General features: G+C 44.3%; 1 protein-coding gene across 7 annotated transcripts in view; it reads left to right on the plus strand.

Annotated features, from left to right (window-relative positions):
* Positions 1-25,859, plus strand: part of LOC137421238 (adenylate cyclase type 2) — a 298,504-nt gene that overhangs the window by 183,007 nt on the left and 89,638 nt on the right. For 6 of the 7 annotated variants that reach the window (XM_068107099.2, XM_078771679.1, XM_068107098.2 and 3 more), the window contains 4 exons: positions 998-1,156; positions 4,477-4,609; positions 4,864-5,043; positions 19,613-19,647. In XM_068107099.2, coding sequence (XP_067963200.2) covers positions 998-1,156; positions 4,477-4,609; positions 4,864-5,043; positions 19,613-19,647 — 507 coding nt within the window. The remainder of the gene's footprint in view (positions 1-997; positions 1,157-4,476; positions 4,610-4,863; positions 5,044-19,612; positions 19,648-25,859) is intronic. The other variant, XM_078771680.1, reaches the window with a different exon arrangement.

Below are 25,859 nucleotides of genomic sequence, written 5' to 3' on the forward strand. Positions count from 1 at the left end.
CATTGACCTTTGAGCTTTTGATCTAAAAAATAATCAGCTTCTAGCTTTTGATTGGTGAACAAATTCTGTGACCCAATATGCAAATTCTTAAAATTTCAGGTCAATCGGGTGAGAATTGGCCATGTTATGCAACCTTGACCTTTGACCTTTCGATCTTAAAAAAAATCCGCTTTTAGCTTTTGATTGGTAAACCAATTCAGTGACCCAATATTCAAATCCTTGAAAGTTCAGGTCAATCGGTTGAAAATTGACAATTTTCTGTGATGCTGACCTTTGAACTTTGACCAAATTATTAGTTTTCCTTCTCCATATTATCATAGTAAAGCTTTGGTGAAATTTTGATGGCAAAATTCAAATGGTAAAAAAAAGTTACGGCCTGGACAGACACACACACAGACAGACATAAGTGATCGCAAAACCCCATCTCCTGTGCAGGGGACAGGCTAACTAGAGAGTTTATAGAACATGTTATCCCACACGGTGTTCAAGTATATACTTCAATTAAAACTAAATAATTATTTTAAAGATCATTTTAAAAATTCCGGACTTTTAGCGATGTAAAAGCAATTTTATACACCACTCTATTTAACATGTCCAGTTACTGCAAAACTGGAGATTCTTGGAAGTGACAAGAAGGCAATTTGTGTTCTACGGTATTCAAGTATATAATTCAATTTAAATGAAATGAAGATTGTAACGGTCGTATAAAAAATAAATCGGAATTTACTGCTATTGACGCAGTGTCTATTACACCACCCTATGTAACACGTTATATTAGTTATCTGTGCCTGTTGTTTTTGTCCATTATGACGTTTTTAAAAACAGTTTTGTAGTTTAACTTGTAAAGAAATGTTTCAGAAATATTTTTGTTATGTAAGCTGGAGAGATTAATCTACAATGTGTATTAACAGTTGAAACCAACTTTACACATGTATTGCATTGGATTTCAACGGATTAACACGTGTAAATTGTTGTACTTGATTTTTCTAATTTTCAGAAAGGTACGCTACGCCACCGGCATTGATATCAGCATGCGTGTTGGTGTGCACTCCGGAAATGTACTATGTGGAGTCATCGGCTTGCAGAAATGGCAGTATGATGTGTGGTCACATGACGTCACACTGGCCAATCACATGGAATCTGGCGGCCTCCCTGGGTAGGAATACACATGCCGCTCCCTGAATACAAACATGATAAATCATAACCTTAAATGATAACAGCCAATCAAGTTGGTCAAGTGTTGGAAACATCATCGCAATGATAGGTATAGCCAGAGTGTATAATAAAATAATGTACGGTACACCCTCCATGGAGCCTGGTGTTGGCTTAGCGGTTATGGTGCCAGCTTGGGATCCTAGGATCCTGGGTTCGAATCCTGGTCAATCGCTGAATGAATGCCAGGGGATTGACTCAGCCTGTCATCCTTCTGAGGTCGGCAAATTGAGTACCAGCTTGCTGGTTAATTCCCTGTGTGTCGCAAGAGTCGACTAACAGCGTTGGCAGCAGGAAGCAGGGTTGGCAGCAGGAAGGGCATCTGGCTGCAAAACAATTTGCTCAAAAAGGGGACCACGGTGCCCAAAAAAGGCCAACCCCTGCTCTGTGGGGGAAAATGGCCTCTAAAGGCAGTTCCTTTTTTTTTTCCTACACCTTGCGTGTTTTATGTTTTCCAAATCAGACATTATTGTTTGACATGATTAACACTAACGTATAGTTGCTGTCACTTAGCTGATGGTTTTAATCAAAAGACAACATGTTGCACTTCACAAACATATTGCATATCTATCTGTGGATCTCAATGAGGATGTAATATGAAGTGAAACAGGGGGAAAAGACATTTAATGACATGCAGTTGTTGTTGTTGTTGTTGTTGTTGTTGTTGTTGCTGCTGCTGCTGCTGCCGCTGCTCCTGTCATCCTGGCTATGGTTGTTGGTGTTTGTGTGCTCCTTCCGTGTACTTTTCTATTGCTTTGAGAAGTATTACTACATGTAATTTTGTGTGCTCCTTCCATGTCTGTAACATTTTATTCCAAAGGGTTCCTGCTGTCTATAATAATAATATACATGGTACCGTTGGAAAGCTAATATATTATTGATTCACCAGTGAGTAAATCATCAAAGTTGTAAAATGTCTTGTCCTTTCAATCATAAAGCGCCTTTTAGCAGATCTTGGTACTTCATGTAGCGGTTCCAAAAGGACAATTTCTATTACTCTTCGACAGCAGGAAACCTTTAAAATAAAGACACACACACACACACACACACACACACACACACACACACACACACACACACACACACACACCTTTGAGTAAGAGTTGTGAAACCCATTACATTTTTGAAAGATGGACAGATTTGATAAATGAACATGAATAAATTATGAAATTTTCATACTAATGAAGGGTTGGAGTGGGGAGGAATGAGGAGGAGGATGTGTCCCAAACCGACTCAGGCCCGACTCGCTTTTACAATTAATATACTGGATATAGATCCCAGGGTGACGCACTCAATACGTAAGGGATCCTTAGATCCTCCGCCACAAATATAATATTGTAGCGGTTACCGCTGGATGCACACAATCGCCTTGCACCGGCCAGAACACGGCCAGACGCGCCTCTCCCGGGCATGCCCGGAGACTCACTGTTCCCGGGCACGCCCGAACCTCCCGGGCACGCCCGGTCTCGCCTTTCCCGGGCATGCCCGCTCTCGCCTTTCCAGGGCTCGCCCAGAGCGTCCGGGCATGCCCGCTATCGCCTTTCCAGGGCTCGCCCAGAGCGTCCGGGCATGCCCGCTCTCGCCTTTCCAGTGCTCGTCCAGAGCGCCCGGGCACGCCCAGCCTCGACTTGCCAGGCGGCAGCCAAACACGCCCGGGCAGGTCCAGACTTGCCTTTCCAAGGCTCGCCCTTGATACCCGGGCATGCCCGGTATAGCTTTTGCCGGGCAAACTTCCCGACATAAATGTGTATATATATTGCTGCCCGATAAACGGGCTTTTGTCAGAATACCTGAGCTGTTTTGTTTCAATAAAGCAACTCGGACGAATTCCGTCTTTGGTCACGTCAATTCTTTCGACTCGCGTTGGAGCGCAGCTCCTTCAATATAATATGTATATATAATTACCTCCGCCACAAAAAGTGGATGGAGGTTGTTTTGTTTTCACCCCTTTCTGTCTGTCCGTTTGTGAACAGAATATCTCAAAAAGTTGTGGACGGATTCGGGCGAAATTTGGCAGAGATGTAGCGTATGTGACAAGGACGAAATGATTAGATTTTGGTAAAGATCCGGATTCGGATCCGGCTACTAGAATTTTAAAAGTGATTCTTAACCATTGGGAGATCGGCCAAAAACGATACATAGCCGGATATCTCAAAAAGTTATGGATGGATTTGGACGAAACTTGGTGGAACGGTTGGGTGTCTGACGTGGACGATTCGATTCAATTTTGGTGAAGATCTTAATATGGATTCGGAAATGAGGATTATTAAATTTTTAAAGTGATTCCTCACCATTGGGAGATCGGGCCAAAAACGATACATAGCAGGATATCTCAAAAAGTTATGGATGGATTTGGACGAAACTTGGTGGACCGGTTGGGTGTCTGACAAGGAAGAATCGATTCAATTTTGGTGTAGATCTGGGTTCTACTCCAGATCCAGCAGGAGTAGAATTCCTCACCATTGAGTGATATGGCCAACCAGGTGGAGGTATGCTCTCTACTGAGTGCCATTCTAGTTTGTAATTGTGTTTAGACAGGTTACCTTTCCCCTCGTAACAGGGATGGGGAAAATGCGTTGTGCGTATTTAGCAGCAACACAGGCGCACCAATGAGAATGCGACAAGCAGGGGTCAAAGAGTGTTTAAGTGACCCCCGCTCCAAGACGCTCTGCCCTCACCCAAGGCCAATATAAGGTGGAATGCACTGATGTTCATGGATTGTTTGCGTCTAGGAAACGGTACGGAATGGGGACAAGTGAACACGCAGCATGAGTGCCTGGATGCATGGGCCTAGCACATACTGACATACACAATCTTTCCTTTCTGTCTCTGCGTTCCTAATTCGTCTACTTGAGATGCGCAAAAAAGATGCACTATCAGCGATTGAACCTCTTGACCTGTTTGGGCAAGGTACTGACACGCATCTCACACCTTTTCCTCTAGCGCCCACGCTGCATATGCTGCACCTCTCCCAACATAACCGCACCCACAAACCAACCGCATTCCTTTCCTTCCTTCCCCTTCCCCTCCTCCCACTTTGGGACCAATGCAAGCCTGCTGGGCCCTTTTTTGCCTGGGGCCATTTTTTTATTGTGTCCCTTTTTTGCCTGTGGCCCTTTTTGACTTTGTCTTGTCTATGTATCTTATTGCAGTATTTTGTGCCTCATTCTGGTATTGCAGAAGCCTTTTCAACATTACAGTATAGTTGCTATTGATAAGGTGCGAACATACGATTAAATATTTGTGTGAATTTGTGTTCTGCAGGAGAGTTCATATCACTGAATCCACTTTGGCATACCTGCAGGGAATTTATGCTGTAGAAGAAGCAAATGGCCACATGAGAAACGCTTACCTTAAAGAAAACAATGTCAAAACTTACTTTGTCATCAACCCAAATGTAACTTTCATTATTATTATTTTCTGTCTCTTTTCAGTTACCCCTTTTCCATGTTTGTTGTCGCTCTATATTCTCTCCCCCACTCAACCACTACACAATTATGTTGATATTTTTCCTTGTGAGTGTCTCTCCCAAATCTCCCAAAATTAACTCATTCTTCCTTGCATTTCATTGTATTAACAGGATAGTAAATTCGTTTGACCGAAATGTTGCCCAAGGAATGTTTATTGAACCACATGCCTTCATGCCTGCAGAGAGAAAGCCCAAATCTGCCACGTGACTATCGCAGGCTGAGTGACCCAACACGTGTCTCGATCCGTGTGACTCGCTATCTTGAGTCATGGTGTGCTGACAAGCCGTTTGCCAACTTAAAAACGCACGACAGCATCGTGACTGACACGGCATCGTCCACCAAAACGTCCATCATCAACAAGGTTTATTTTCTATTCTTTTTTGATTATATTTTTTTCTATTTTTTTTCGATTATATTTATTTCTATTCTATTTGTTTCTGTTCTATTGTTTTCTATTATATTTTTCTCTATTATATTTTTTCTATTATATTTATTTTTATTCTATTTGTTTCTGTTCTAGAGTTTTCTATTATATTTTTCTCTATTGTATTTTTTCTATTATATTTATTTTTATTCTATTTGTTTCTGTTCTATAGTTTTCTATTATATTTTTCTCTATTATATTTTTTCTATTATGTTTTTTTTCTATTATATTTCATTCTATTATATTTTTTCTATATCTTTTTCGATTATATTTTTTCTATATTTTTTCTATTATATTTTTTCTATTATATATTTTTTATTATATTTTTCGATTAGATTTTTTTCTATTTTATTTCTATTATTTTTTTCTGTTATATTTTTTCTATTATATTTCTTTCTATTGTTTGTTTTGTTTTTGTTTTTGTTTATTGTTTTCTATTGTATTTTTTTCTCTTGTGTTTTTTCGATTATCTTTTTTCTATTATATATTTTTTATTATATCTTTTTCGATTATATTTTCTATTTTTTTTTCTATTATATTTTTTCTTTTATTTTTTTTTGGTTCACAAGTTATCACGTGACCACTATATTCGTCATGTGTATGCGTGTGTCTGTATGTCTGTGTGTCTGTCTGTCCGCAGCATAACTACCCGATGATATCCAATCTTGATGAAACTTGGGTGGGAGGTTGATATTGTTATGAATTTGGTAGAGCAATATCTAGAGCTAGGTAGAACTGAATAGGTAGGTATTCGGCTGTCGTGACAGGGACTCTACATGTAATAAGTTCTTGATGTTCAGGCGGTTGTCGGGGTAAGATGTATGAGTGTGGATCTACCTGGAGATTCGAGTGTTAAATAGTGAGGGATTAAAGGTAACGCCCCTGTGAGTATCACCTAGTAATCAAACCTTTGTCCTTTATGGCACTGCAAACCACATAAACATTAGTTAGGTCCTTAGTGCAACATTAAATAATTCCCTTTCCCTGACATTGACTTCGTAATAAATGGGCACCACCAGGCCAAGAACACCAGGTCAAAAACACCACCACAATTGGCCGCCACCGTGTACACCTCCAAAGGCCTAAAAACCTGGCCGGCACGTGTTATGCCAGGACCGCAGGGTCGCGTAACGGGGGAGATGTCAGGAGTCGCGGGAGGCTTTGATTGGCTGAGGAGTGCGCAATGTGACGTCATCGGCCACCAATATAGGCGACGGTCGGACGCCATTTCAGGAGTTGAGTTGAGTTCGTGGCAGGCACTGGCAGACGCAGGCAGGCACCAGAGAGTTGAGCGGTGGTGGAGAGTTGGAGAGGACACGCCATTCCAGTCGCAGTTCGAGTGCAGTTCGGGTTGTAGGGAGTCGCAGGAGACACACGAGAGCACACCCAGTTGGCACTGAGCAGTTCGTTGGCACTTGGCTGCCAGCACTCCCGCGTCGTCGAGTCGAGTGGAGTTGAAAGGAGTCCTTCCTGTCCCTGGTCAAGTGGAGCCGCTGGCCTGCGTCGGACGCGTGGTGCTTGGAGCGAGGGGCCTCGTGGTGTGCGATCGGGCCGGAAGGAGCGGTGCTGGACACCAACAATACAAGACGACAAAGACAGATAAGCCCGATCTCCGCGTATATTTTGAACGACGGGACGTGTTATTTTCGTGATTAATCTCCCTCGTTTGTGTTTGCTGTCAGTCGTGTGGGGACGTCCCGATTTAGGTTTATTAGAATTATTAGATTTACCGGCGGGCTTTTTCACTGGCTTTACTTTTCCTAATAAACCCTTATATTACTTTTTGTACATAATATCTGAACGCAGTTTTCCTGGGTGTTTGATTTTAATAGATAAGGTTGCGGAGCCTTCGCTGCGCCCCGCCATTCCGCGCGTTGGTGTTGAACTTGAGTCCGCCATTGAGTGTTCGCCTCGGGAGTTAAAGTCTCGCAAATCGGTCATCCGTAACTGTGGTGTTAATCACGGTTACGCGACAAGTGGTGTCAGGAGTGTAGGATTTGAACCCGTCGGACAAATTTTTTTGTCCGCGGCGAGACATCGACACGGTCGGGCGTACATTGCGTCCGACGTTCGAACGCAAAATTTGTATAGGCGAGGCGGAGAAATTTAATAATCAATTGGGCATACGGAGCGCGATATCGCGTCTTCGTCAAATTTAAATTGTGTTTTTGGTATTAAAATAAATACGCGCGCGGGAAACAACCTTCCGAAAGGCGGATGTCGGAGGTCGACGAAATGGAGGTGCGCAGTGAGGCCTCCGTCAGCGTCGGGAGTGAGCCGGAAATGGGGGATATGGAGGATAGTGTTGGAACTTTCCCCGCCGCTGGGACGGCCCCGATAGATCTCCAGACCATAGTAAATTTAATAAATGCTCAGAGGGCCGAGGTTGAGCGAATCTTTGCAGTAATTCGGGGAGACATGAAGGCCCACTATGAACGACTGAATGAGCGATTGGGAAAATATATGGGAGACATGACACCACAGGGTGAGCGAAACCTGACAGAAATTCGGGGAATAAATGATAAAATTGAATCTGAAGAGGGGGAAGCTAGATTGGGAATGGGAGAGAGTACGGCCCATGCAGATGTGCACGGGGCTCAGGAGCCGGGAATGGCAAAATTGGGAATTGCACAGGGAATGGCAATTGAAGTAAATGGGGAGACTGCAGGTGCAGAGGTGGACGGGGAATGTCCACAGGTGGATGGGGAATGTGTACAGGTAGATGGGGAAGGCCTGCAGGTAAACGTGGAGGGTCCACAGGTGAGCGGGGAAGGAAATTTGGAATGTGAGAGTTGTAATGGGGAATGTTTCCCACATTCCGGCCTGGTTGTTTATCGGGACCGTGTGGATGTCACAACACCCCAACCGGGGGATGAATTTGGAATTGTGCAGCACCAGGGCGGTGGTGCGGAGCAAGAGGGGGTAGAGTTTTTGGGGGTCCATGCGATAGAGCCGGACCGGGTATTTATTGGGGATATTGATCAAAGCCTGGCGGGGCCAGGAATGATTTCTAATGATGAGGATGAGTTGATCCAGCGGCTGGAGACCTGTGACAGTCCCATGGAGGTAGAGCTTGTTCAGGCCCAAAGGAGTCTGGGGGAAGAGGTGAGTTGGTTCGAGGAGGTGGTTGGAATGACCGAGGGGACGCTCACTGTACACTGCTATTTGGAAACAGAGGCTCCAAAATTGGACAACCAGTTGGGGGAGTGTGTTGGCTCCGGGCTGGATTTGGATCTTGGAGGATCGGGAGATAGAGCTTCTGGAGATTTGGTCCCTGTAGGGAATTTGGATCAACTACAGGGAGGGGCAGAACAACCGGTGGTAGAGGTTGTTCCCTGCAGCTGCGGTTTGGCGGTGGGAATGAAAATTTGTAAAATAAAATTTAAAATAAAATTACAATGGGAACTTGATTTGGAGCAGCCATGGTTGGGATTGGTCCCCGGGCTGCGGGATCTGGACATGGAGAGGTCATGGGTGATGGCCTCGGGCAAAAGTTGCCCCTTTCAAAATTTGGGTATGCCAGCCAGCTGGGGGGCTGTGATGGCGAGATTTGGACGTGGGGTCCAGCCTTGGGTGTCGAGGTACGACCTGGGTCCCACGGGGGGTCTGGTGGAGTGTGGCGTCCCTTGTCCGTCGGGGCGCCGTCCGAGCTGGTGGCTCGGGCCGGCAGGGTCACCGGACCCTGGTGGGGGTTAAGACCTCCAGGGAGGTCCGAGGTGGTTTCTCAAGCCTGGGATGGCAAATATTGAGGACCACTAGGGGGAGGTGTTGTGGGTCGCGCTTTGGTGGTGGCACTGTGGACGGCCAACTTGGGACTGATGTGGTGACCACCCGGGCATGCGGCCTGGCACTCTCCTCCAGGGACTCTGGGACAACCAGCATGTGGTGACCTGGCATGGTGGTTGGTCTATGGACGCGGGTCAAACCGAATGGACAGGGATGGAGATAGCCTGCCGGACAACCATGGGGCATCTGTGGAACGTGATGGTGTGAGCGACCTTCCACAGATGCTCCGTTGTGATTTATGGACTCTCGGGTTGGGAAGAGAGCCATGGGGATGTGAATCGGGAGATGTGTAACGACGAGCCGAGCATATGGGCCATGCTCGGCTGGCATGTGTATGGCAAAGCATCCTTCTTTGGTGAGGTGAGTGAAATGTGACAAATGGTTGGCATGGGTAATCTGTGGGTTAGATGCAAATTTAAGGGTGGATTGTGAAATGCCATGGTGGACACTGTATAGTGACGCCATTATTGATCCAGGTGTGTAGACCAAAGTGTTGGAGGCTGTGATTAAATTAATAGGGTAGCAAGACACAGCTTTCAACTGGTTGCGGGGGCAACTGTGCTGATATTTGGGACGCGGGATGATGGGGATGTAGTTGTGTAGCCTGAGGGTCAACGTGGTGCCGTGCGTGTCCGAGGTGTGTGGACCATGTCTTCTGGGTGGGTCTCCTGGTGGAGCATGGCTGTTGACTGGACCTTGGTGTGGTCAAGTGTGGGTGAGCACTGGGGGGGGCTGCAGTTCTGTAGTCGGACTGGGGGATGATGGGGAGGTGCAGGGGACGTGGCTGTAGGGATGCCACGCACTGTGACCGTGCCCCCCAGGGCCGAGGTTGTGTGTGCGGTAGTGTGTGTTGTGGCAGCAAGTGCTCACCACATTGGCCAGCTGGGGCTGCTGCAGCTGTGTTCCTCGCAGGGGGGCTGAAGGATGGATGGTGGGTCGCACCCTTATGGACACTCATGGGCCATGTTGGCGTTTTGACTGCTCACCTTGTCCCGGTGACCCTTGCACGGTAGAGGTGCAGAGCTGTCGTGGCCACAGGTAGTTGTGTAGTGATGATCACCGTTGGATGCGGATCCACATACCTGCCAGTGTAGTGGGGACAAAAGAGAAATTTGGAAGTATTTGGTAGGCCCAATGTGAAATTTTGGGAATTGTATGGGTGGATTGCACTTTGAACCTGACCAACCTGTAACTACCTGCACTTGAGGTGAGTGTTTTGAGGAGTACTGTCCCAGGCTTCAGGATTTGCTTTGGGAAATTGGGGACATGTAATTTGGAGTTGGGAGGCGGGTGAGAGTGATGACATGGCCGGTGAGGGGATGGAATGGGAGCCACAGTGTCTTGTGGGTGGCGTATGTTTTTGTATTGTGGTTAGGTGTTTTGATGTGGTCGTGAGAGTGGAACCTGGAGAGTGTGTGATGATTATTGGAGATAATGAGGGGTGATAATTGTGCTTTTGGAAATGTGCTTTTGGGAAGATGTGATGGTTTAAATGTGAACTGGGGGAATTTCACATGTAGCAGGCCATGGCAAGCCTTGTAACACCTTTTACACCATCTATGAATTGTACTGAATTGTGCTGAGTTGTGTGGAGAATTGAATGGCAGTGGGGGAGGAAGTGTGTTTTGGGGTCTTGTGGGTGGGGAAGGTGTGTGTGTCCGCAGGTACAGAGCAAGCTCTGAGGAGCGATGCCTGCGGGCCCCCCTCTGCGGCAATTACCCCTGGCAGCCGGTGGTAACTGGAAATTGGAGCTCGTCGGTGGAGGGTCTGGTTGGGCGCCGCGGGGTGAGGAAGTCCCCCGGTGACCCGTGTTGCTGCGCGAAAGCAGGAGGCAAAGGAGCCTGGTGTGTGTGGAGACCCTCACCGGCGAGGTAACGGCGGAAAGGGGCTGTTGGGCTGTCATGGGGCCAAGAGGTAAAGGGGGGGGGGGCAATGAACTTGTAAGTCGGTTGACTTGTTTTTGGGACTGCGGGCACCACAGCCTGATGCGCCCCCACCATCTTTTTGTGCGGTACCTCCCCGCTGCCTAGTTGAGGAATGCACACACACGTGAATGACATCAATGCCATGGTCCTGCAGGGGGGTGTATTGAAGAAGAACCTTATTGATTTTTTAAATGCCTTGATGACCTATGGAATGAGAATGAGTGGTTAAGGGGTCGGTGTTGCATGAATGTGGGCGAAATCCACCGAGCCGTGTCACTCACCTGTAACATCTGGACAGGGCCCGTGGAAATTTAGTGGGATGCATTGGGGATGGCCCCGCAGGTAAGGTTGTGTCTTGTGGCATCCACCGGGGGACGCGGTCTGTAGACCGGGGTATGTACAAAGGTTAGAGTTTTGAGTTTTGGAAAGATGGTTAAGTTTTGTGGTTAAGTTAGTGTTGTGTGTTGTTGTTTCCTCCCTCCACAGGAACAACGAAGAAGATGTACATACTTGCATGATGGTTAAGGGGTTCAGCATGTTAAGGAAGTGTAGGTAGGTAGTCCGACTCACTTCCCACAGCCCTTCCTGATTTATTTCATAGGTTAATTAAGTGTGTGACAGTAAGTGTTAAGGCTGGAATGGCAGAGCCTGCGGTGAACCTTGCAGGAGCTACGGTTCCAGGGGGGGGGCTGTGTTATGAATTTGGTAGAGCAATATCTAGAGCTAGGTAGAACTGAATAGGTAGGTATTCGGCTGTCGTGACAGGGACTCTACATGTAATAAGTTCTTGATGTTCAGGCGGTTGTCGGGGTAAGATGTATGAGTGTGGATCTACCTGGAGATTCGAGTGTTAAATAGTGAGGGATTAAAGGTAACGCCCCTGTGAGTATCACCTAGTAATCAAACCTTTGTCCTTTATGGCACTGCAAACCACATAAACATTAGTTAGGTCCTTAGTGCAACATTAAATAATTCCCTTTCCCTGACATTGACTTCGTAATAAATGGGCACCACCAGGCCAAGAACACCAGGTCAAAAACACCACCACAATTGGCCGCCACCGTGTACACCTCCAAAGGCCTAAAAACCTGGCCGGCACGTGTTATGCCAGGACCGCAGGGTCGCGTAACGGGGGAGATGTCAGGAGTCGCGGGAGGCTTTGATTGGCTGAGGAGTGCGCAATGTGACGTCATCGGCCACCAATATAGGCGACGGTCGGACGCCATTTCAGGAGTTGAGTTGAGTTCGTGGCAGGCACTGGCAGACGCAGGCAGGCACCAGAGAGTTGAGCGGTGGTGGAGAGTTGGAGAGGACACGCCATTCCAGTCGCAGTTCGAGTGCAGTTCGGGTTGTAGGGAGTCGCAGGAGACACACGAGAGCACACCCAGTTGGCACTGAGCAGTTCGTTGGCACTTGGCTGCCAGCACTCCCGCGTCGTCGAGTCGAGTGGAGTTGAAAGGAGTCCTTCCTGTCCCTGGTCAAGTGGAGCCGCTGGCCTGCGTCGGACGCGTGGTGCTTGGAGCGAGGGGCCTCGTGGTGTGCGATCGGGCCGGAAGGAGCGGTGCTGGACACCAACAATACAAGACGACAAAGACAGATAAGCCCGATCTCCGCGTATATTTTGAACGACGGGACGTGTTATTTTCGTGATTAATCTCCCTCGTTTGTGTTTGCTGTCAGTCGTGTGGGGACGTCCCGATTTAGGTTTATTAGAATTATTAGATTTACCGGCGGGCTTTTTCACTGGCTTTACTTTTCCTAATAAACCCTTATATTACTTTTTGTACATAATATCTGAACGCAGTTTTCCTGGGTGTTTGATTTTAATAGATAAGGTTGCGGAGCCTTCGCTGCGCCCCGCCATTCCGCGCGTTGGTGTTGAACTTGAGTCCGCCATTGAGTGTTCGCCTCGGGAGTTAAAGTCTCGCAAATCGGTCATCCGTAACTGTGGTGTTAATCACGGTTACGCGACAATATCATGATGTAGTTGTGTCCTGCCGAGAGTGGGCGTATTGCGCCCATTGTGGGCGGAGCCACGCCCGAAAAAGATGTCTTTTTATGGGGTAATCGAGTTCAAGCTACATCTTCTCCGAGGGGTTTGGTGGAATCTGACAGGGGTTTTGATATTTGGTTAGGCCAATGTTATGTGTATAGCCCCATGGAGCTCGATTTATAATTTGTTTTTTCATTTAAATTATTATTATTTTTTTTTTTCCCCATTTCATTTTTCACCGAATTTTCGGTATTGTGTAGCTAACTAACCTCATAACTGATTATACATTATTTTCTATCTCATTTCAAGGTCAGTAACCTTTGTTTTGACATTTCCGGGCCTGGCCTGTCCGGGCCTGTTTCGGTTATAGTCAGTCCTTTGTCATTGAATACCGCTCGCTCATGAACCATCGTCGTCTCCTGACTTGTCTATTATATTTTTTCTATTCTATTTCTTTCTATTAGATATTTTTCTTTTATATTTTTCTCTATTATACTTTTTCTTTTAGATTTTTTTCTATTATATTTCATTCTATTAGATTTTTTCTGTTAGATTTTTTTCTATTATATTTCATTCTATTAGATTTTTTATATTCTATTTCTTTCCATTATATTTTTTCTATTATATTTTCTCTATTATACTTTTCCTATTAGACTTTTTTCTATTATATTTTTTCTGTTATATTTTATTCTTTTATATTTTCTGTTATATATTTTTTATATTTAAAATGTTTCTATTATATTTTTTTCTATTGTATTTTTTTGTCCCCCGTCGCACCACGGAGCGAAAGGGGGACTATGGTTTTCCCCTCCGTCCGTGTGCACGTCCGCCCATCCGTGCGTGCGTGCGGACGTGCGTGTGTGCGTGCGTAAGCGAAGGACCGAATTCTAATTTTGGTGTGTGGGTGCAACTAGGCAGAAGGAAGAACGCTATTGAAAATTGGGTCGCCACGTCAAACGCCAAGTTGGCCGCCACCATATATATGTCTGAACCTTGTGAGCGAAATATCTTGGAAAAATAAACGAACTACTAACTTCTAATCTGGTGTGTGGGTGTATCTACGCATAAGGAAGAACGCTATTGAAAATTGGGTCGCCACGTCAAAATCAAAGATGGCCGCCACCATGTATGTCTGAACCTTGTGAGCGGAATATCTTGAAAAATAAGCGAAGTACTAACTTCGTCGCATCGTGGAGCGAAAGGGGAACTATGGTTTTCCCCTCCGTCCGTGTGTGCGTCCGTCCGTCCGTGCATGCGTGCCGGCGGACGTGCGTACGTGTGTGCATGTGTAAGCGAAGGACCGAATTCTAATTTGGTGTGTGGGTGCAACTAGGCATAAGGAAAAACGTGATTGAAAATTGGGTTGCCACGTCAAATGCCAAGATGGCTGCCACCATATATATGTCTGAACCTTGTGAGCGAAATATCTTGGAAAAATAAACGAACTAGTAACTTCTAATCTGGTGTGTGGGTGTATCTACGCATAAGGAAGAACTCTATTGAAAATTGGGTCGCCACGTCAAAATCCAAGATGGCCACCACCATGTATGTCTGAACCGTGTGAGCGGAATATCTTGAAAAATAAGCGAAGTACCAACTTCTAATCTGGTGTGTGAGTGTATCTAGGCATAAGGAAGAACGTTATTGAAAATTGGGTCGCCACGTCAAAAGCCAAGATGGCCGCCTTGCGTCTTCCACTTTGTCAATTCACATCACTTCACCGACGGGGGACCTAGGCATAACGCTTGTTCCATTTTATTTTTTGATTAATTTATACTGAGATTATGTCTTGGATATTAATATCCACCTTAATGCACTCAATTGAAACATTATATTTGAAAAACAAATCTTGGGGAATTACTTCAAAGACAATGAGCAATAAATGCCCTAGAAATAATTCGAGATTGATCTGTGGATAACATTAATCATATTAAAATGTAAAATGGGGCAAAATCTTTTACATTAGATGCAAAACTCACTATTTAACCTTTACATTGCCTCTCATGCCGCCACAGGTAGTTACAACTGAATTAAACAACAGCGATGATCTTATTTTTAATGCGAAATTGTAAAATTGGTTCTTATCCTGTAGGTATGACTATAGTGCATCAAATCTGTAAAATAAAATTGGTTCAATTTAACGATATGGGAACAATTGAGAGCCAATAAATCTGCCACTGGTGATGCAAGGGCTAAGATATGGAAGCAAATGAGGAATCAGCAGATGAAATGAAACGTATATCAAACAGAAACAAAATAAAAGATAAATAGCCATATAAAAACGCATTCGACATTACGTTTAAGTGTTGTAATTTAAACAACAGAAATAAAATGTCCAAACAGAATTGATTAATTTAAGATCAGTTTGTGATACCAATAACTAGGAGCAGAGCGAGTGCTGGCAATACCTGGAGCCTGGTTTGCACCTGCGCCCCTCCGTTGCAGTTCTTGGGGATTGGAAAAGCATTTAGAGATTATCATGCAATATTCAACGAATAATTAACATGGACAAACAATTTTTGGGAAGGTCACACGGGCTCATTTGAGTTTTCTAAACTACATCCGTTTCCTGCTGTAGCACCATGCCAGGCCATTTCCAAGTCGATGATGTGAGCTTGGGGCAGGCCCTCTCCATGGGCCTTTGGAAAATAGAATATTACCAGCTATCACTGGGGAGCTGGCAGCATAGCCTACAGGTATGCACACTCACCTCTGTGCCGTATAGCCTGGGTTCAAATCTGGGCACATCTATAAACTCATCCTAGTGTTTCGCATGCAGGGTGAGGCGTACATTTGTGCGTCACCCCTCTGTTGGGTGTTAATTTGGGCGTCCATATTGCTGCCATTAATCGGTGGAAGTTAAAGATCCCATTGTTTCCTTTTCCAAAGAATAGGCAAGCATTCCCCGGCACCCTGAGGAAATCACAAATTCCTGCCATAACCTACAGAGGGCATTGCATCAGCGGCACAGCCACGCCCCAGTAAATTATGCTACCAGCAGCCATATGCTGCATATGAAAGAAGAAGAAGAAGAATCAATTCCATGGAACAAGTGATATTGAGGCTACATGTTGCTATTAGCAAGTTGCACACGTGAAGATGCAATCTAATGAGCCCTTTCTCCTCTGGTCGCTAGCTCACATCTATACCCCTCTAAAGATTGATCCGCACAGTGACCTGGTAGCTTACCGAGCAGCAAATATACAGAAAACTCACACTGTTGCACCTTTCCATGTTAACCAAACTTTGTGGCCAAATTATTTTATGCCGTCGAACACTTCCTCAATGCTAGATTTGAACACCACCAACACGCTCTGCCTCATATTACAACTGCCCCCCTTTGGACCACCCACCATCCAGGGTCAGTGGTTATGGACACACATTCACCAATCACATTGCTGAATCAGACTTTTTCATGTTCCATGAAGACAGGCCAATTCAAGCCCTCCACTGCTTGAGGGGTTAAAAATTCCAGAAGGTTATGGGGCCCATGCCTCAGATCCCAATGGTCAATGTGCCATGAACAAGGCATTGGCATTAGAGGGAACCATGCTGATGCAAGCACAACTATAATTCACAGCTCCATCTCCTCATTCCGTCCTCCCACAAATTGCAGCATATTGACCACGCTCCAGGATGTGATAAGGTCAGTGGTAATGCATGCCCTGATTTGGACAGGATTCCAGCCTCCTTACATGTGACTTTGCCAAAATGGACTGCGTGCGCACACATTTCCAAGACAATGTTTCATTTTATTTGCTGATTCCTCACTTATAAGGCCAGGAGAGCTACTCAATAATGATTCAGTTAATTTCTTAGCAATCCTGCAGGGGTGCAATTTATATGTCCTAATTTACTATATTTGTGTATTTTCATTGATGAATCTGTGAAATAATAAATTTAATGAAATAGAACAATACTTTCTGGCTGCCAAAAAAAATGCCCGAGAACCAGTTTTTTCCAAATCCGTCTAAAGTTGCAAAATTATGTGTGTCAAAAGCATGAAGGGTCCCTAACATGGTTCAGTCTGTGTTTCCGACAATTAGTTACACATACCAGCTTTGAGGATTGATGGGGGGCACCGAACCCCCTTGGATGCAACTCCTCGAGTTTCTGTGAGGCCCTTCATGTCCGAATAACAAATAAATTACACCATCCAAGGAGGGCTTTTGCTTTCTTTCTGGGAATGTGTTTTTCAGGAACAAGTCAATGTTTTCATTTTTTTCTTCTTCTTAAATCAAAACAATATTTCAATCAACACAAAATGTTGCAACTTTTTTCACACTGTGGTGGTTATTACTAAACAACGAAACTTTCCGGCAAGTTATTAAACAACAAAATTAATCAAAATATTTCACATTGTTGTGCTTTTGTAGACTGTGACCCTTCCCTCCCTCCCTCAGACCCAAACCCTCTGCTTTAAGAGATACCCTGCAGGGGCACAATTTGATAAGAGATATCAAAATATCTAAAATAATTTGGTATCACAACGTCTACAACAATGAGGCCTATATTAATAGCAAATACATATTTGTACATACATATATACACATACAATTAAAGGAGACGCAGGAGGCCATTTGGCCCATCATGCCTTGCGCCACAACACCAGACCAATTATATCTGTCCAAACAACACAATTTAATTGGGGGAATGAGTAAAGGAATGTGGATGACTAAATGTGGCATGGTCAGGGATATCCAAAGTGTGACAAAAAATGGGGAAATATATTAATTATAATTGTTTAAATTAAAAATAAAATTGTTTTTTATGCTTGTTTTTTTGGGGGGAGTTTTTTCCAGTTGGTAGGGCGGGCAAAGGCTGTTCTTGGGTGAGAAACACACAATATTAACGATACACTACCCCTTCATGAGAACCCCACAGACACGACACCCCACATAGATGCGCACAACTACCCATCCATACTCGAGCTACCTGAAAGTCCTGCCAACATCCCTATACCCCTCTATCTCCAATGATTATATTTTTATAAACAGGAATCAAAATTCCTGCGAGGGGCTGTGTGAAAAATTCTGACTCAATACGGGACTCGAACCACGGACCTCCATTGATTACGCGTCAACAGCCCACTGCACTATTGAGCCAGCCGTAATCTCCTCAGAATTTTACACACTTAACACTGCGAGCTTTATAATGGCCGATGTCTTACGTGCCTGCTAGGCAGACCCCGAATGTTAGCATATATGTATATATATATATATATCTATATATCTATATATATATATATATATATATATATATATATATATATATATATATGTGTGTATATGCAGAAGTGCATTGAAGATTAACTCAATTTTTATAAACAGGAATCAAATTCCTGCGTGGGGCTAAGTGTGAAAAATTCTGACTCAATACGGGGCTCGAACCACGGACCACCAATTTACCAATTTAAACATGGGATAAACAAAATGGACACTACAAGGACTTTCTGGAAAGAAAATGGAATTTGAAAAAGGTGGATTTGGGGTGTATTAACGGGGATAGAATAGATCAAGGTTTTGGATGGGGGATGTTGATGAACAAGAGATGATGGTGAACAGCTGTTTTGAAGACCTGGAGGGAGCAGTGGGATTGAAGAGAATTTGGAGTTTGTTCCAGAGGCAGGAAAAAGAGGTAAGGTGAACAGAGAGTCTTGATTTTGGTAGTTTCACCAGAAGAGGGTTGCTAGCCGATCTTGTGCTTCCAGCAGGAATATTTGGGGGACAGAGCACAGAGAGAGCAGGGGGAGCTAGGTCCTCAGAATCAGCTTCATTGTGGGAGATTCCAATGATACTAAAAGATTTGGTTTCTACAGCGTGAAGCCGAATTAGATGTGGGGCAGGAGCAACAGCCCAGAGGGGAGAGAAGTATTCCACATCTGTGGATGAAAGCTTTGTATGTGGTGAGGAGCTCAAGTGTGCCGAGGAAGGACTTCGCACGACGGATGATGCCCAGTCCGCGACTGGCTTTGGAGACCAGCTTAAAAATGTGGTTTTCCCAGGAAAGATCATGGCAGATAGTGAGACCCAAAAGCTTGAGTGACAGAACTTCTTCGAGAAGATTGTTGAGAAAGTAGATCGGAGGGCTTTCCAGACGGTCCTTTTGGAGAGACATAGTATGAGATTTGTCAGTATTGAAAGTCATGTTCCACTCGTTTGATCAGTTTGTGATTTTATACAGCTCTGCCGAGAGCGAAGAGGCTGCAGAGAGAGATGCTGCATTCCCATCTGGGGGTTGAGATATGGAGTGGCAGAGGGTGGATTCATCAGCCAAACGATAGAGAGGATTTTCCAGAGAGTTGGGGAGATCATTAATGAAGACCAGAGAAAGCACAGGGCCCAGAACACTGCCTTGGGGAACGCCATCCTGGACAGGAACTCCAGATGAATTGTAGTTTCTCCAGTATAATCCCCAAAGTAATATTTTCCACAGGAAGATGAAGAGCTGCAGCCAGATAGAGACAACACCATCTGGCGTCCACGTTGTAGAACGTTCAAGATACGCTCCAAACCCGGGGCTATCAGGGCTTTGGGTTCTTTCAAGTAGGGTGTCATATGACTGTTTTAAGAAATGCACAATAAGATTGTAATTTGACTTGGTTGTTGTAGGAATTAATAATTGCTTCATGAGTTAAGGTTGTTTGAATTTCAGACTTTATTTATGTCATAACTAACAATAATAGTGATTATGATCATGTTTTATTGTTTTGAACTTTTCTCAAAAACTTTGCTCCTCACTTGTTTTTTTCCCCCCTCCCTCTCTCAAATCCTGTATCCATGTCTCTCCTTCCCACTTGGAGGCGATACAGTTAGGAAACACAAGTTTGCAAGAAAGGTAAGAAGGACAAATACTGATACTCATTCGCAGGAGGACGAGTCTTGTGGATAACAGACTCATCCTCAAGCGTGGTATGCAATGCATTTGTTTGTTGCTCAAGGATTGTTTTTACTAGTTAATTTTTATGAGACTGTTTAATAGTTGTGAGGCCACGTTAGAAAGGGAAGGTCAAAGGTGATGTGGGGTGCCGAGTGGGTGTTGGGCAGTTGCAATTTAAAATATTTGCATTTAAACTCTAAGGCATGCAGTAATGGCTTGGAATGTTGTTGAGAAAATTAAATATAAATGAAAAGTTTCTTTTTAAATTATTCATCCCCATCCATGCTCATAATCTTTTCTCCCCTCATTAACCCTCTCCAAGCTCACTCCTTCCTTTCCAGGTTATTGTGTTCCTCCCCACTCTTACCCTTTTCATTTTTTGTTTTAGTTTCATCCCAGATGTCTCCTTCCTTTTCTTGCTCTGTTTGAGTTTTGATCCAGATTGCTCATCCTCATGTATCCTCCTCCACTCCCCTGGGTCTCATTTTTGCCATGTCCATCGTTTCCTATTACACTGCTGTTGGTGTTTCCTCCCTTTCCACTATCTTTTTCTTCTGATGATATGTTTTGGTCTGTTCTGTGTTTTCGCTCTTTCCATGATCCTCGACTTTGTATACAAAGAAAAACAGCTAATGGTGACGAGAGTTTGACGTGTTTTATGAAAAAAAACTAGGAAATGATGTTTTAAGACAGAACTTGCTTGTTATGAAAGTATGTATATATAAAATAAATACAATGCAGGGAACAAATAGTTAGTGTGGATGAATCACAAAATATGTAACAGAGAAGAAAGTAAATACGTATTTTTGGGGGCAGAGCCCTGATTTTTTTTAATACCATGAACAAACTTTAGTCCATCACAGGTGATGAAGGTTGTGGTCAAGTTTCATCTAAATTGTGTATGTAGTTTTGGAGAAGAAGGTCCGAGTGTTTACATACAGCCTGATTGACCCACTGACGGACTGACGGACACGGCACGATGCTAATAACTCACCTGAACAATTTTTGGTCCAGGTGAGCTAAAAATGAGAGTGAAAATGATATATAAAAAATAACCACCTTTAGAGGCCATTTTTCCCCGCAAGGCGGGGGTTGGCCTTTTTCGGGAACCGTGGTTGTTGTTGTTTTTTGGTCCACTTTTTGAAGCAATGTTTTACGGCCAGATGCCCTTCCTGACGCCAACCCTTTTCGCCGCCTTTAACGACACACAGGGAATTACCAGTGAACTGGTACTCAATTAGCCGACCTCGGAAGGATGACAGGCTGAGTCAACCCCCCTGGCATTAATTCAGCGATCGACCGGGATTCGAACCCAGGATCCTAGGATCATAAGCCGGCACCCTAGCCGCTAGCCCAACACCAGTGAAAATGATAGAAATAAATAAAAATAATAACATAATATATATTTTAATCTTCTGCATATGTATTCTCATGTATTGTCTTTGTACCAAGTTTGAACAAAATCGGTCCATGCATGTCTGAGAAATGGTTGAGGACGTGTTCAACATCAGGGTTTTTTTTACAACTAAAATAGCCGCCAGTCGGCCATCTTTGATCAATCGCGAAACAAAATTATGTCCACTAGCAACGGTACCCGCCCTATGGGCGGGGCTTCAATTGGGAAGCCCAAATGAAAAGGAAAAATATCAAATTGAAGGCTTTTTTTATTTTAAACGATTCATATAAACATCCGTTGAATCACATCACACACAAATCATCAAAATCGAAACAGTGCATGCGCCCATTTTGAAAAAAGATTGAATTCTGCAAAACGGATGCGGCCGCTACACGTCTTTCTCAGTCGCACGTTTATGTGTGAAGAGTGCACGCCGAATCTATAACATGGAAGGGGCCGCTACACCTGTTTCTCAGTCGCTTTGCACACGCTGCCGTGTTACTTCGGAGCCGTACGTTTATATAGGAAGAGTTCATCAAGAGTCGATCTACTCTCTCCTGGTACGTAGAATAAACAGTATTTCATCCACCACGCGGTAACCCGGGTTGCCCCGTGATTTTTAATCATTTTACATAAGTAGCAACGGTACCCGCCCTACGGGCGGGGCTTCAATTGAGAGGCCCAAATGAAAAGGTAAAATATCAGAAATTGAAGGCTTTTTTTGTATTTTAAATGATTCATATAAACATCCATTAAATCAAATCACACGCAAATCATCAAAATCTAAACAGTATCTTACTATAATTCACCAAATGTCCCACAGTGATCGATACACTATGATCGTGATGATCGTGATCGTGAATCGTGATCGATAATCGTGTTCACAATCGCTATGTCGTATGTACTCCCGATATGTGTTTCCTTCAGTTGAAATGGGTTAGAATTCAACCCGTGTCCTTATAAAAGGTCTTTGTCCGAGGTATTCGTGCTAGGGCGGGATCGCGCCAACTATTTGCAACCATAGGGCCAATTACCAGCATAGCCGTTGGGTATGCTTGTTGCACGAATGTTATGCGGGAGTCCAAACCTGAGAATGCTGGAGACAAAAGCTGAAATTGGGAAAACGAAATAGCCTATTTTACTCCTTGAGATCCCAGGATTATCCACCCAAAATATATTTGCGATCGGTTGATCTGTTTTTGCGGTACCTTTGAACGGACGGACGGACATTTGGTGAATTATAGTAAGATATGTGTATCGTCATGTATTGTCTTTGTGCCAATTATGAACAAAGCAAAAATTAATTTCTTTGTGCCAAATATGAACAAAATCAGTCTATACATCTCCGAGATATGGTTGCAGATGGACGGATGAGACCCAATATATAAGCCCCTATCAGGGGCCAATCCATAAGTCCAACTGGCGCTAGTAATCAAAAATAAATATATAATCAGAAAGAAGCTCATATATATACCAATGGCTTACGCATGTCTCAAGACTATTTACTGTGAACATATCACTAAAGTTTCATCATGACATTACTTTTAGGCCTAAAGCCGCTGTCACACCTTGACGTTTTAGCCAGCGTATGCCGACGTATGAAAAATTTGGCGAATACGCTGGCACACGTCGAATATGTTATGGGTAAGTTTTGTATACGTTAAGAGCACGCTGAAGCACGCTGGCATACGTCGTAGTACGCCAAGCTCGTCGACAAATTTTGTGCATGCACAAAATTTGTCGACGTATGCCAGCGTAGGACTCACACGTTCCGCATACGCTGGCCATAAGTTGTAGGCACGTTAGGCGATCGTTGACACACGTCGACACACGTTACTTGTAAGTTACTCATAAGTCGAAATACGTCGAGATAATGTCTAGCGTACCCGAAACTTATTTCTAACCTATGAGTAACGTGCTTTGAACCTATGTGTAATGTATCTCCAACGCATATTGACGTATGTAGACGTATTTGACGTCTTCCGGACGACCACAGAACTTGGTGAACGTGTTTCTAACTTACAGCTACCGTATAATGGCGTATTGGCAGCGTTTAGGGGAATTGGTATAAATGGGGTTCACAGGAGGAACCCGTCAGTGTTCCAGACTCCATGGTGAGCAGATGTCCATGTCATCCGAGAGATGGAGGATCCGGCAAGGCTGAGACAAGAATACCTACTAGCTGTCCTCCAACATCAACATGACCTCATCGATTTGACACTGTACCAGTTGCGTGCCAATAGAGCCAGGAGAAGAAGAGGTGAACGGAGGAGAAGGAACTGGGTGAGACCATGGATCGGGAGGCGACGGCAGTTTGGCATGTATGACCAGCTCATGGTGGAACTCCGTAACGTGGACCATGCATCCTTCACCAACTTCCTGCGTATGCCCCCAGCGATGTTCGACGAGCTGCTAGCCAGAGTGGGTCCAAGGATAACCAAGCAGTACACCTTCTACAGGGACCCGCTTGAGCCTGGCATGAAGCTGGCACTGACTTTGCGTCACCTTGCCTCTGGAAACAAGTATGACACCATCAGAGGGTGAGCGTGATGGGGAGGGTGTGGGTGATGATGGATCCTCCTTGCGTCCGCGTCCACGGCCACGGCCAGGAGACTTATTGGCAGCATTCTTCGAAGTTTTCTTCGGCATGACGGTGATGTTGACACTTCAATGTCTAGTGCGGTTATGATTTGAATCGTCGAGCGGCAGCCTTTTAATAGGCTACGCCATGTGATCGTCGGCGATACGCTGCCGCGCGCTATGCATAAGTTAGACTATCGTTGGGCATAAGTTGTGAACGCCGACAACACGCTAAGCATTCATTGGTATAAGTTATCGAAACGTTCTGTGTAGGTTACTAATACGTTATGCATACGTCCAACTCGTTATGAATACGCTATTAAACGCCCAAAACTGAAAAAAAACATCGATAGTTCAGCGAACGCCAGCGTTTTAGATAAATTTTGATACGTCGGCATACGCTGGCTAAATCGTCAAGGTGTGACAGGGGCTTTACTGGTTGTGTAATTATGGCATTAAGCAAACCCATAGATTCATTCAGGAAATAAAAATTGTTTATCGGTGTGGAGAGGTTTGTAGAACATATGATAAGTTATAATTATTCAAATATGTGTACTCTATGATGAGGCACAAGTATATGACAAAATACACCTGTTTAAATACAGACTTACTTGGAGGAGGGATGGCTCAGACAGAAAATGTCATCAGTCAGGAAGTGAGTGAACAACAAGCTCAGACAGAAGTGGTGAACACCAAAAGAGCTGACAGGTGCTAATGTTGTCTCTTGAAAAACTCACCTGTTTCCTTGGCAACTCCATCAAAACCAGGTGATTTTGAGGACATGTCCACGTCTTGAATAACCCTTACTTTGACATCTTTTGATCTCTGATCTTTTGAATCGTCAAAGTTTGATCTGACCCGTTTGGGTTCTGTACGAACATGAGTCCCCCTCTTCATTCATTTGTTTGCATCACGCTGGTTTGCATCCTTGATGGGAGTGTGGCTTAGCTGCTGATGCAGTGCCCCCTGTAGTTTAAAGCAGGTATTTCGAATTTGTTCAGGGTGACAGCACTATAGCTAGCCTATTCTTCGCTAAGGACACCATGTGATCACACTAATGCTGCCAGATGGGACTCCAAGTTTAATGTCTATATAAGGAATGGTACACACATTGATGTATCACACAGCATGTGGAACACCAAGGTGACATTTGAAGCTGTATCAAGATTCGAACCTAGGCAAGTCAACGCTAGGGTTAGCCAAACTTTCACCATTTCAAATGCCTTGTGTCATCTATGAGTAATTTAAGGTAATTCCCATGCTCTACCTTATATAATTCATCATCTATGTTATAAAAGGAGCGGGGTCTGTCTGTTTGTTTGCCATACTATAACTAGAGAATGGATTCAAGGATTTCAATGAAACCAATGACGGTGGATTTAGGGAACTCCCAGAATGGTTTGTGACAAAAAAGGAAGTAAGGTTTGTGTGTGGGTACATGGGCAGACGTGGCGAAACTTCAAACACCAACTTGTGACGCTGGTTATCCCTGCACGGAGGGCAGGATCTCCCAGGAATCCTTTTTTTGTTCTTGCCCCATAGATTAGCCATTGCAGCAAAGATTGGTATTCCCATCAGCGGAGCGATGGGTCTTATATGCTGGTTTATCTAAATAAAGACAGATCAACAAAAGTAAAGCCAAAAAAGTATCTTCACTTAAGCATTCACTGAGCTTTGGGAGATCGGCGGCTCAATGTTGACCCTGTCCGAGTGATACTGATGAGTTTAAACATTGTACGTGCGGCTTCCTCGCTTGAAGCTCAACATTTAGAGGATGGATCATGGACTAACCCCATGAGTTGGCATCCCTTGAGAAGAGAGATTTCCTCGTTTTTACTTTAATGACTACGTTGAAAAGCTATGTCGGAAGATGGCGTGGCCAGCACCCAGGGTGCACCGGAAAGTTCTCTTACCTCCCCCAAGGTTGCCGGCTGTATTTGTCTGGTCAAGTCTTGTTTTCGCGAATGTCTCTGTCTGCCTGTACTAGCACCTCCATGAGCCACATGACATTTAAATATCAATCTAAAGATTTTGATGTGGAACATTATCACCTTTGGTTTCTCTTTAGCTATTTTGTCAATGTTTTAAAATTGTATTTGATTATAGAGATTGAAAGTTAATTTGATTCCTGAAGCTAATGCCTGGTGTTGGCTTAGCGGTTAGGGTGCCGGCTTGGGATCCTAGGGTCCTGGGT

The sequence above is a fragment of the Myxine glutinosa genome, chromosome 2 (assembly GCF_964187855.1).
Source record: "Myxine glutinosa chromosome 2, kmMyxGlut1.1, whole genome shotgun sequence".
Lineage (NCBI taxonomy): Eukaryota > Metazoa > Chordata > Myxini > Myxiniformes > Myxinidae > Myxine > Myxine glutinosa.